This window comes from Bicyclus anynana, chromosome 15, assembly GCF_947172395.1.
Source record: "Bicyclus anynana chromosome 15, ilBicAnyn1.1, whole genome shotgun sequence".
Classification (NCBI taxonomy): domain Eukaryota; kingdom Metazoa; phylum Arthropoda; class Insecta; order Lepidoptera; family Nymphalidae; genus Bicyclus; species Bicyclus anynana.
In genome coordinates, this window is record NC_069097.1 from 14,724,848 (window position 1) to 14,737,629 (window position 12,782).

The following is a 12,782-nucleotide window of genomic DNA, read 5'->3' on the forward strand; positions in this document are numbered from 1 at the left end:
AAGTCGCTAGATATGTTAAAAGTATATGAATGTTTTGACAATTTGTTGTACTTTTGTTTTTTACTGACTTCTTTATACTGTATAATATGTACTAGTATTTGTATTTCAATCTGTTTTACAAATTTATTAAAATAATGAATTAAGTAGGAGTTTCTAAATTATTTTCGAAAATACAATAATATTAAAAAATTGTGAATCGGACGGGATTCCCTGCCCCTGCCATAGTCAACGAGACTTTTGACTTACGGCCGGCATATATCTGGCGTTATCTCGGTATTGCAATTTTTAATGTTAAGTATTTCTAAAATTAAGAAGGTGTACCTACGCTAGGTTATAAGTTCAGAAATCATTATTGTTTTGTTAATCAAATAAATTTAATATTAACTAAATAAATGAAACGGTGTAACATAATTAAGAATAAAAATAACATAATATCTATATATTGACGGTAGTTTATTTATTTCTATAATTATAAACCGTGATATAAAATAAATATTACCCTTAAGTAATATTAATTCTATGTGTGATGCTTTAATAAGCTAAAAATATGCTCAGTCAGACCTATTTAAATATTTTTATATTAAGAAAAAAATGTAGTGTTAATGATGATAACGCATTTATTGTAAACGAATTTATTTTGTGTTGTTTTAAATACATAATTATGTATATCCAATTGTTATTTGTGACCTCACGTTCTGGCGGTTGAGAAAAATAAACGAGCCTTATGAATACACAATTTAATTATTTTGTTTTCTTTAATTTAATCCCTTTAGAGAGCAATAGAATATGAGGCCTGTAATGGAACGGCCCTTATCAAAAACCCTAACAATTATGCAGCTTATCATGAAAATAAAGAATAAACCCTAAGGTAATAATTATATTATTTGGTATTACGACAAGAGTAGAAGTTAATAAAAATGGAACTAAAAACTCTGTGCGGCATTTACTGTCATTATCACAAGGATCCTTAAATTTACGATTCGGTACAAGCATAGATTTATGGATTTACCAGTCGGTACAAGTACAAGGATCTGTAAATATGGTGCAACCAATCATTATTGATAGTTTTATCAGATTATTAAAATTATAGTGCTAATTCCGATAATTGCTAGTCGAGCTACAATAAATATATTATTTTATTGACTTATCTTAGTACCCTTAATCTGTGGGTTACCTTATGAACGACACGAACGATGTTTCATTGTGTAAAAATTACATGTGTCAAAAAACTAATTTCAGTGCGTTCTAGGTCCAATGGTAATTGGTCTGAGCAAGTCAGAGCCATGTTTGAGCATTGTAAGTTATATTAACTTCGTTCCTGTAAATAGAAACACATTTTTTTGTGAAATGTCGTGAAAGTTATAGTAACTTTAAATTATAATAAACATGAAATAAAATAAAATAAATACTACTAATTTTACTACTACTAATAAGTCAATTATTCTTGAACGTATTCTTGTTATACTGGCAACCGAAAGCGAGTATCGGTTTTTGGACGCATACTCAAACTGTCATTTTCATTTATCATGGCGGAGGATGAAGACGGTGTTTCGGATAAAAAATCACCACAAAATTCGAATAACGCAGGATCCTTCCAAGAAAATCAACAAAATGCAGCTAAACCGGACCTGGGAATAGAAGAGGCTAAGTATGACGTGAAAGAGAACGGGGACGCCGGCCCCGCGGAGCCAATAAGCTCGACTTCCAGTATGTGTTTTGCGAAGTTGTTTTTTGTTGCCTAAAATATAAAGGCACATTCGTTTAGTTTGAACGTTCTTTTTGCAGAGTCGACTGGCGCTATGCGAAAGGAGGAGAATCCGTTTTCGTTCCGGCACTTTTTGAAGCGGGACTTGTCTCTGCCGGGGAATTCTACGTACGAGAATACAGGGGCCAGGCCCAAGGTTTACGCGAACACAGTGCAGCATTCTCCCACAAAACTCGACATACACAGCGACTCGAGGCGCGAGAAGAGCCGCTCGAGCGACACACAAGCCAAAGAGAAACAAAGCGACGGCGTCAGCCATCGCAACAGTGACGATACGTCGTCGAGTAGTTCCGTAGAGATACCTTTTAGTGTAGTGGATAATTCGGATTCTAAGCATAACCTGTACACAGATAGTTCCGAGGGGCCGTTCTTCCACAGGCCCAACTTGGCCTCCGAGCCCCTCGGCATGCCTTCCCTACCAGACTTTGTTCAGGATCACATTCTAGTGGAACAAGCATATTTGAACTCGAATGGGCCAATATCGGTTGACCTTGATAACTTACCTGATTTTACATTTAATACTAGTTATAATGTTGGTTCCTCTTCCTCACTGGGCCGGAGGAACAATAGTGGAAGCAGTAGGTAAATATTACCTTGTCTTTTATTTTTATGATAAGCTTTTTAAATTCTAATTTTATGATAACAATAGTGTGACGAAATTATAATGCATCTACTTCTTTTTAACTACAAACTAAAAAAATTCTATTTTTAAAAACTATTACACTATTTTATATTTATGAAGCCATGAAATGGCAATTTTTTGTACACTTGTTTTCATTTAATATTAATTTTCTGCTTTGTCATAATGGATGGTTGATGGCATCTAACTGATTCTTTATTAATGATGAGAAATGATTACACTGAGTATGATGTAACACACTATATAACTATTATCCCCGTATTCCTATGAGAATCATGTGGCAGATACCAATAATGCAAGGTGCTGTGAAAAGAATTTATTGATTAATGATAAATTAATCATAGGATTTTTCTTTAAACTTCTGTTTAATTTAGTTTAGACAATGTAATTTGAGAGAACTCTTTAAAGGTTTAAAGGCATTAAACTGAACTTCTGTAATAGTAATTTTACAAATAGCATTCAGCAAACACAGCTGTTTAAAAAACTAACACTAAAGCTGTTTAAATATTTTTGTTCAAATTCATAATAGGTATTGTATCTAATGCTTCAATACTTATTTTGTAGATCCTTGACATGATTTAAAAGGGTATGAACCACAATAAAACAATGAGGTATATACCTTATCAGCCGATAGACACCCACTGTTGGACATAGGCCTCTTGCATGGACCTCCAAGCACAATGGTCATGAGCCACCAGCATCCATCAGCTCCCTGCAGCCCGCTTGGTATCCTAAGTCCACATAGAAGGGGTTCAACCAATACTGCGCTTTCTGGTCACCATTACATCTCCTTGGGACCCCAACGTCCATCTGCTCTTCAAAAGATGTGGCCATTTCAGCTTCATGACTCTCTGAGCTTTGTCAGTCACTTTGGTTCGTCTGCGGATCTCCTCAGTCTTGATATGTATTCCAGTATATGTATTCCTAAATATTGTAATTGTAATTGTAGAAATGCAATGCAGTATGACTATGATGCATATATGGGTGCCGCATCTGAGTCTGGGCCATCTAGTCGCAGTATTCCTCTGGACCTGCCCTCCGGCGCAGAGGCAGCAGGGCTTCCACTGGACCTGCCTGTACACTTGAGTTTGGATCTCACAGAGTCTGTGAACCCAGCAGATAGACGGAATGTGTCTCCCCGGAACAGTTTCCCCTTGGATCTTCCACCTAATGCAGGTTAGTTTCACTATATTTAGCTACTAGTACACTGAGTTATTTTTTTTAAACAATGACTTTCTGTATTGTAAACAAGCTTATTTGTTCATTTGCTTCATGTTATGTATAATCTACCTGTGAAAAGTGCATGCAAATCAGTTTAGTAGTTCTAGAGATCAGTGTCATTCAGCCAGTGGTAAAAAGATAAAAACAAACTCTTCTTTTATCTTTCAAGTTACTTAAATAGTCAATTGTTTTATTAGGAATAATAGGGATATAAAAAAAATTATCTTTTTCCTTAATGGTTTTGTTTGAGATTAATTATTTTTATATTCCAATGACAAAGAACACTTTAAAAATAATAAATTTACATAAATGATTTGTTGTACATGTTTTTATACAACATTATTTACATATTTTTAAACAAGTCATCAATGATTGAATTATATATCAACACAAATAATTATATTATCATGTGTATTTAAATATTTATTTCAGAATTCAATATTATAAGAGTGTTTTTCATGATGTCGAAAAAAATTACTGTTGGAACATACCCAACTAGTTTCAAAACAATACTGTGCTCTTAGTCATAAGCTTGTTCATGTAATGTGGCGTAAATCAAAGTCATAGTTAAGTTACTCTGCAACACTGGCTTGCTATTATTACAAAGTAAACATATTTTGATATTTCCATGAGAATTAGAGTGAAATTATAGCAAATTAAAATTTATTAGGCCCAGCCGATAAGAGAAGAGAAGCGAGATAGCTAAGACCATCTCTTTCTTATCATAAAACTTTTTGTATTTTTGGTAATATTGATATTTATTTTAGGAGGAGAGTAAAGTTTGTATCAATGTTATTTTAGCTTGCCAAGATATTGTGCAGGCGTCTGTTATTTATTTCATAAAAATGTGACCATTTCATACATATTAAAAAGCATTAAAATGCAAAAGCAATTCATTGACATCCGTCAGACATAACAGAATGTATGGTGAATACTAATAATCAATAAAGAAATATTATTACCAATACCAATATTGCAGGCACAGAGTCGATGCGGCTGCCGGACTTCCTGCCGGTGCACCCGGGGCGCACGTCGCCGGAGCCCGAGCACCAGGACCAGCAGCTGCAGCAGATCATCGCAGAGTTGGAGCGCACCAGGTTCTCTTTTTTAATTCCTTGACTATTTAGATCTCGTTTTAGTGATGTGAAAGTCTAGTGGATATGACCTCTGAGTTCAATTCGAAGGGCGTATATTCGAATCCGGTTCGGGGCATGCACCTCCAACTTTTCAGTTATGTGCATTTTAAAAATTAAATATCATTATCATCATCATTATCAACCCATATTCGGCTGCTGAGCTCGAGTCTCTTCTCAAAATGAGAAGGGTTAGGCCAATAGTCTACCACGCTGGCACAATGCAGATTGGCAGATTTCACACACTCAGACAATTAAGAAAATTCGGCTCACTGTTGAGCACAAGTTTCCTCTCAGAATGAGAAGTCCACCATGCTGTTATATGTGGATTGACAGACTTCACACACATAGAGAATTACGAAAATTCTCAAGTATACAGATTTCCTCACGACGTTTTTCCTTCACTGTATGAAATTTCTTAAAACGCACATAACTCAAAAGTTGGAGGTGCATGCCCCGGACCGGATTTGAACCTACAGCCTCTGAATAAAAGGCAGATGTCGTATCCACTAGGCTATCACATCTCACTATTAACAGCCATATATTACGCGATAGCCAAATAAAACATTGTTGACGAGGCCCTCACATCCATAGGATGGAATTATTCTCGGAGCGCAGCCGACGGTCGCGGGCGGAGGACGAGGCCTCCTCCCTGCGCGAGACGGCGTCGCTGCTGCGCGCGGAGGCCGCGGCGGCGCGGGCCTCGGAGGCGGCCTTGCGCGCGCGCCTGCACGAGGCCCGCGCCGCCGACCGCGACTACGTGGGACACATGGAGGCCGCCGCGCACCGGGACAACTGTCTCGTGGATAACGCTGTGAGTTTTGTCTTGTACATTTTTTAATAAACTTTGACATAATTCATTGACACTTTAGAGAATAAGACATTTGAAATTACATAAATAGTGTGCATAAGATATTGTAAAAAACTAATTTAATTTTTATTATACTTATTTTGTCTGTAGTGTTGTAAGAAATTTGCATGCCAGTATATGGCGAATTGTATAATGTATCTACTTCAACATTTATTGTATACCAGCTAATGTACCTAACTATACAATTGCAAATAAATAAATTGAATTGAATTGAATTGTCTCTTATGCTACGTTTATTTTTATGCTTAGTTTTAATATATCGATTTTTATGAGACATTTCAAGTCAATATTAACAAAATAATATTAAAAACAAAAATTGTTTGGATGTTTGTTTAAAGATTATAATTTTTTTTAAAACAATCTGACGAATTTGTATGAAAAGATTGTTGAGAATGGAAGAAGCAATGGAGATAATATGCAAAGATGGTAGCAAGTAAGGATGTGGTCTTTGCTTACATCTAACAACGCATTTTACACAAAATCTTGACAAATTATATACCAAAAACATTCCTCTATCTGTTGGTGAAATCTGCTTGAAAATCCGTAAGTTTATTGAAACAGACAGACACAGCGGAGGATTTTTTTTTGTAATAATTATGTTTAGATAATATGATGTCATATCTTTAATAAATTAATAACTATTATTTCTCTCTCTCTAATGTCATATTCTTTCCACAGGCGAGGGCGCCAGGAGCGGAGACCGCTTACACGAAATTAAAAAATGAAATAAAAAAATTGAAGGTAAGGTGAATTCTGAGCAAATAGACAGACAAAAATTTCAAATAAGTGTTAGTCACACGATAGTTAGTGACCGTGATTATGATATCGTGTTTTTAGTACCTTGTCAATAACTATGATATCGTGCTTAGTATTTAATAATTTTTTTTCGCTAGTGTGTGAATTGCATTTTTAATATTGTTAAGGGGTTTCTTGTATTGGACTAATAACTGTCTGCTTACAAACGGTGAAACTAGCATGTTGTATAATGACCTGCAACAATTTTTTTTTTAAATATCTTCATTGTACAGACAGTGTTACCTGCTACAGTGTTACTATATATATGTATTGATAATTGGCGTATCTAGGATTATTTCCTAGGGTGGGCCTGGCCCCTGTTATGCCGCTGAGCAGAGTCGACACTAAATATAGAAAATTCGTTGACAATGTTTGTGGACGCTGGCCTCTGAAACGGGTTGAATGATTTTATTGATTTATCTTTGTATATATTTTGTATTTTGGCGTCCATCAGAGAATTATAAATCGGTAGCCATAATTCTAGAATGGGCACTGGACCATTCTAGGGTGGGCACGGCCCACCCGACCCCCCTTCTATATACGCCTATGGTATTGATACAATACCATTCTACTATTTCACCTGATGGTAAGTGATGATGCAATCTAAGATGGAATCAGGCTAACTTGTTAGGAGGAGGATTAAATCCACACCCCTTTCGTTTTCTACACGACGTCGTACCGGAACGCTAAATCGCTTGGTGGTACGTCTTTGACGGTAGGGTGGTAACTAGCCATGGCCAAAGCCTCCCACCAGCCGAACCTGAACCAATTAAGAAAACCTCAATCGGTTCAGCCGGGGATCGAACTTTCCTCCGTCTTGTAAGTCCACTGCGCATACCACTGCTCTAGAGGAAAATCGTTGTGAGGAAATCTGCATACCAGAGAATTTTCTTAATTCGTGGTGGACTATTGGCTAACCCCTCTCATTCTGAGAGGAGACTCGAGCTCAGCAGTGAGCCGAATATGGAATGATGGTGTTCTCAGGAGGAGCTGTCGGCGGCGCAGGCGGAGGCGCGCGCGCTGCGCTCGGTGCAGAGCGACGCCGCCACCGACCTGCGACACGCCGCATCGGTGGCCGAGACTTCGCTCAGGTAGCTTTCTTTTATCTGTGGGGAAATTTGTATTTTTGTATGTAACGAATATACTTAAAAACTACTGGGGAAAAAAAAAACAACAAATACATCACACTGATATTTTATAGGATACTTAATGGTCATTAAGTACCCTCAAACAATTCGCTTAAGAGCGCGCAGCGTGTCGGTACGATATGGATAAAATTCGAAGCGCAAGCGAGACGCCGCATTATGACTTTCACGTGAGTGAAAAGCACGGAGCGATTGACGCGCGACGCAAATTTTATGACGTGAGCGCCAAAACCATTTTTACCTAATTGCAAGTAAATTAAACAACATAACGAAAAACAAAATGGCTATGTTCAAGATATATACCTAATTTTCTGAACAAAACAAAAATTTAAGAAAATAACTTTGCTTTTCCTGAGATTGAAAGCAAAATGTGAGCAAAACATGTATTTTTCAAAAAAATAAACTATCGAGAAAAGTTTTACAAATTGTGTATTTTGTATAGTCATAACGAAGCTAACACTTTGAAATATCATTTACCCAAATATCAGGCTCCTAACTTTTCCAGAATCTGAGATCCAGAATCATTTGTAACCACCAAATTACATATTGCAAACTCTGGTTAAATCGTTGCAGCTTATTGCACAATAGTGATGAAATACAAAAAAAAGTGTGTGTTACAGGTTTTAATTGTACCGTATTAGATTCCGGGTGTTAGACTAATAAAACAAAAAATATCAAATAGGAACTTGACCCTAACTTTGAACCAAAAAAGTATTAATCAATTAAATAGTCATAATAAATGTCTGTTGCAGGGATCTGCTGTCCGGGCTGGAGCGGTTACGCTCGCTGAGCTCGGCGCTGGAGCCCGCGTGAGCCGCCAGGCGCCGCCGAACTTACTTTTGTATCGTTGTTTCCCGAACACCGCTATTTATAAGATAATTTATTAAATATCATTATTTACCACGACATTTGTGTGTTTATTTCTATCTTTTTTTAACAGACTTCAAAAAGGAGGAGGTTCTTAATTCGGTTGGTATTTTTTTTTATGTATTGTACAATTAATACATCACCCGCTTAGCACCGCCTTCATACTGATCAGCAGGTAGAACATATTATGATGTTATTTTTCACTTTTTAGTTTAGTGGGTACGTTTTTAGGTTTTGAAGTCGGTTGTATTTTTTTTATTAAAATTTTTATTAATATATTTTTTTCCAAGTTAGCCCTTGACTACAATAACACCTGATGGTATGCAGTGGCGTGCACTTCATAGATGCATACCCTAGTTAAAATCCTTGTGCACGCCACTGATGGGAAGTGATAATGTAAGCTAAGATGGAATCGGGCAAACTTTTTAGGAGGATGAAATCCACACCCCTTTCGGCTTCTATACGACATCATAAATGATTTTGAATACGTTATTTTCAGGTACAGAATAGAGAAAAAATTGAGAGGGATTCATAAAGAAAAACTTTAAAATATGTTCTTATTTTTATTAACATTTTAACATAATAATTATCACTGACATAATTGGTCATAAAGTATGTTAATTATTGTTTGAGACCCCTCAACATAATTTACTCTGAAGATGACTTGGATAAAAATTACATCTTCCGTTCATTCATAAATTCACCTTTGAAAATGAGTAAATGTATTGAGATGCCAGAAGACAATAATAAAACTATTAGAAATATGTCTCGAGACTCGACATAAATAAAAAATAGGTATCATGAATATAACATATCAAATGAAATCATTTTGGACATCATCATTTATAGCTTGGCTGCATTATTTAACTTCATTCGTAACACTCAAAATAATCCGCGCGGGCCGGGGGCTGTGTAGCGATGAATGAAAAACCCACGACTGATGCTTCTCACTTTGCCCCCGTCGCCCGCATATCATGGGAGTGTCATCAACGAACCAGATATATTTTTAAAATTAATCGACTAATTAGTATGGAATGCAACAATTGAAAAAAATCCCTGATATACCTTCATAGGTGCATATTTTTAGTTAATTCACACTGTAGGAAATCATTGAAAACTAACTAATTTAAATACATCAAAAAATTTTCTGAATCTTATTAATAATAAATTAATAATTAATTTACTAGACAAATTATAATTTGTTATAAACTCTGTAAACTGAACTTTGTATATTAAACATAGTTATTGAATGCTATATTTTTGTGACGTTTCCAGTTAGTATCTCTCAAAACTAAAATTAAAAATTCTGAAAATTGTAGAGCCTGCTCCTTATTTAAAGGTGAAGGAAAACATTTTTTAAGGAATTTATTTACATATTTTTAAATTCTATTGATATAAACAATGAATATCACAGAAATAAAAACTATAAACACAAATTATAATTTTCTGCACCCACATCATAGACAATAAAAGGACGCATAATCATGTAGAAAATTTCACTTAAAAACTGACCAATTTTGCTTTGACAGTTTTAGAGTTATTGATAAAGAAAATTAATCCAATATTCAATAAAACCCCAAATTCAGAGCAAATTCAACCTTAAGTATTGAGTTTAAGGTTGAATTTGCAAATCTGACTACTTCAATTGAGTGCCAAGAAGTTGTGTTAGTCACTCATTGAGTGGCGACGTTTTTTGGTTGCTGATTGTGCATCCAATTTTTAATAGGAGATCAATGACCCACATAAATAAAACATAAACCTCTAATAAAATAACACGAGCTATAGCGTCTAATAAGCTTTAAGAGAGCTATGCAGATTACATTGTGCAAATCGTAACTATACCTGACGTTAACGCTCCTGGCAACAGCAGTGGCATTTCTATCTTTTACACTTTCTTTAGGTACGAGTACTAGACTTTCATGTAAATCTCTACTTCAAAAATTTTATGTCAAGAGGGGGTCTCTTTTTTTTTTCTTTTACTTAAACCCCATAAAAAGTAGAAATATCCATATATATAGAACTGAGGAATCCTGGAGTTAATATACTACATCAATATTTAACCTTGTTATGAATTACTGTTAACTACAGGCAATCCGCATTTGACCAGCGTGGTGGACTCAGGCCTAACCCCTCTCATTCTGGGAGGAGACTCGTGCTCAACAGTGAGCCGAATATGGGATGATGATGAATTACTATTGCCTTGCGTCAAAATGAGCACTAAACTATGTATGACCTATATTTAACCAATACTAAAATACTATGTGGTACAAGTAATTTGTTACCCAGCGTGCCAGGAGCATTGGACATTATTATCGCTAAATATTTACATTAATACTTTTCTGTTTTAAACCTTAATTTTATTATTTATAGCTAGAATTTTAATATATTAAGTATAAATATAATTATCATGCATATTCGAATAAACATAACATTAATGAATGATTATTTAAATTATTCTTAATTATAACGCATTAATTCGGCAGCAATATATTTTCAATAATTAAATAGTAAGATTCTAGTCAAGGAATTGTTTTCCATTCTTATAATCAGGGTTATTCGCTGACTTTATTTCCGAGAAAAGCTTTTCTCTGTTACAAGTTCCTCAAGTAGGGTGGTATTAACATTCATTATTTATATAATTTCAATATTAATAATAATTAATGTAAATACTGTTAATGGTAACCCTTAAACCTACACCCAAGGTCACAAGTCCTGAGACCTGCTCAGGTGTTTCCTCTACCACAATGTAATGGTACTCGCCCGTTATTGTGTTACCAGAGATGACCTATGATTCTGAGACTTGGCTAACTATGTGCCTCATAAGAAGGCTCAGAGACACACAGGAGGCCATGGAACGAGATTATACTTGGAGTATCTCTGTGTGATCGAATCAGAAATGAGAAGATCCGCAGACGAACCAAAGTCACCGACATAGCTCATCGAGTCGCGAAGCTGAAGTGGAAATGGGCACACATAGTTCGAAGGGCCGTGAAGAGATGGACGTTGGGGTCCCAAGGTGCTGGAATGGCGACCCCGCACTAGAAAGAGCAGTGTTGGTCGACCCCCACCAGGTGGACTGACGACATCAAACGAATGGACCTGCCAATGCATAGCTTTAAGCAATGTGTTAAAAAACATTTAGTTAGGCGAGGTTACTACATTGATGAGTTCCTTAAAGATAAAAGCCATTGGATCAGCTTCCACCTTCACACAAAAAGTAAAACTATAAGAAATTGTAATGTTATCATCAATTGTAAATTATAATACTGTATGATTTTTTAAAAAGAGCAACTGTTGAGTTTCTTGCCGGTATCTTCTCAGCAGAACCTGCCTTCCGAACCGGTGGTAGAATCTTCACAAATAGTCAACTGACGTGTCAAAAGTGCTTGTAAACTGAGCCTACTTGAAATAAATGATTTTTGATTTTGATTTTGAATCGCTGGATGCAGGCGGCTCAGGATCGTTATGCTTGGAAATCCATACGATAGGCCTATGTCCTGCAGTGGACGTCCATCGGCTGATATGATGATGAATCTACTGCGTCAGCCGGTCGGTGTAGAGATGGTCCCAGTGCTCGGGGCAGTGCAGGAAGTACTTGCGGCACGCGGTACAGAAGCGGCGCTTGTACTGCTCGGGCGACACCACGGTGGGCTGCCCGGAGCCGAGGTTCTTCTTCACCAGGTGCTCCAGCTTCTTGTCCCACGTGAACGTGCGGATGTAGTCTGCAACAAGTGGAGGGGTAAGGCCAATAGTCCACCACGCTGGCCTAATGCGGATTGGCAGACTTCACACACGTAGAGAGTATTTTGACGGCCTCCGTGGCGCAGTGGTATGCGCGGTGGATTTACAAGACGGAGGTCCTGGGTTCGATCCCCGGCTGGGCCGATTGAGGTTTTCTTAATTGGTCCAGGTCTGGCCGGTGGGAGGCTTCGGCCGTGGCTAGTTACCACCCTACCGGCAAAGACGTACCGCCAAGCGATTTAGCATTCCGGTACGATGTCGTGTAGAAACCGAAAGGGGTGTGGATATTCATCCTAATAACATGTTAGCCCGCTTCCATCTTAGACTCCATTATCACTTACCATCAGGTGTGATTGTAGTCAAGGGCTAACTTGTAAATAATAAAAAAAAGAGAGAATTAAGAAAATGTTCAGGTATGCATGATTCGGTTTCTTCACGATGCTTTGTTCTTCAACGTTTGAGATACGTGGTTTATCCTATAAAGAGGGATGCTTGGGCCTTAAAATAGACTGATAATTATGAAGTATATAAAACCAATCAAACAAGTATATAACGTGGAATTCCACTTTTGATTATCGGAGGACAACACGGGCTGAATATTGGG

The 12,782-nt window shown here is 36.8% G+C and overlaps 2 protein-coding genes across 2 annotated transcripts in view; one reads left to right on the forward strand and one right to left on the reverse strand.

The window, feature by feature from the left end:
• Window positions 1–1,510: 1,510 nt before the first annotated feature.
• Window positions 1,511–8,476, forward strand: LOC112047885 (uncharacterized). The gene is made up of 8 exons (XM_052885833.1): window positions 1,511–1,707; window positions 1,786–2,347; window positions 3,355–3,581; window positions 4,606–4,723; window positions 5,354–5,573; window positions 6,309–6,371; window positions 7,410–7,516; window positions 8,323–8,476. Exons 1-8 carry the CDS (start codon window positions 1,527–1,529, stop codon window positions 8,381–8,383), a joined length of 1,539 nt encoding a protein of 512 aa, XP_052741793.1. The 5' UTR covers window positions 1,511–1,526; the 3' UTR covers window positions 8,384–8,476.
• A 511-nt stretch (window positions 8,477–8,987) lies between these two features.
• Window positions 8,988–12,782, reverse strand: part of LOC112053434 (putative 1-phosphatidylinositol 3-phosphate 5-kinase) — a 34,050-nt gene continuing 30,255 nt past the window's right edge. Inside the window, exon 34 of the mRNA XM_052885832.1 lies at window positions 8,988–12,159. Coding sequence (XP_052741792.1) covers window positions 11,972–12,159 — 188 coding nt within the window. The 3' untranslated portion in view covers window positions 8,988–11,971. The remainder of the gene's footprint in view (window positions 12,160–12,782) is intronic.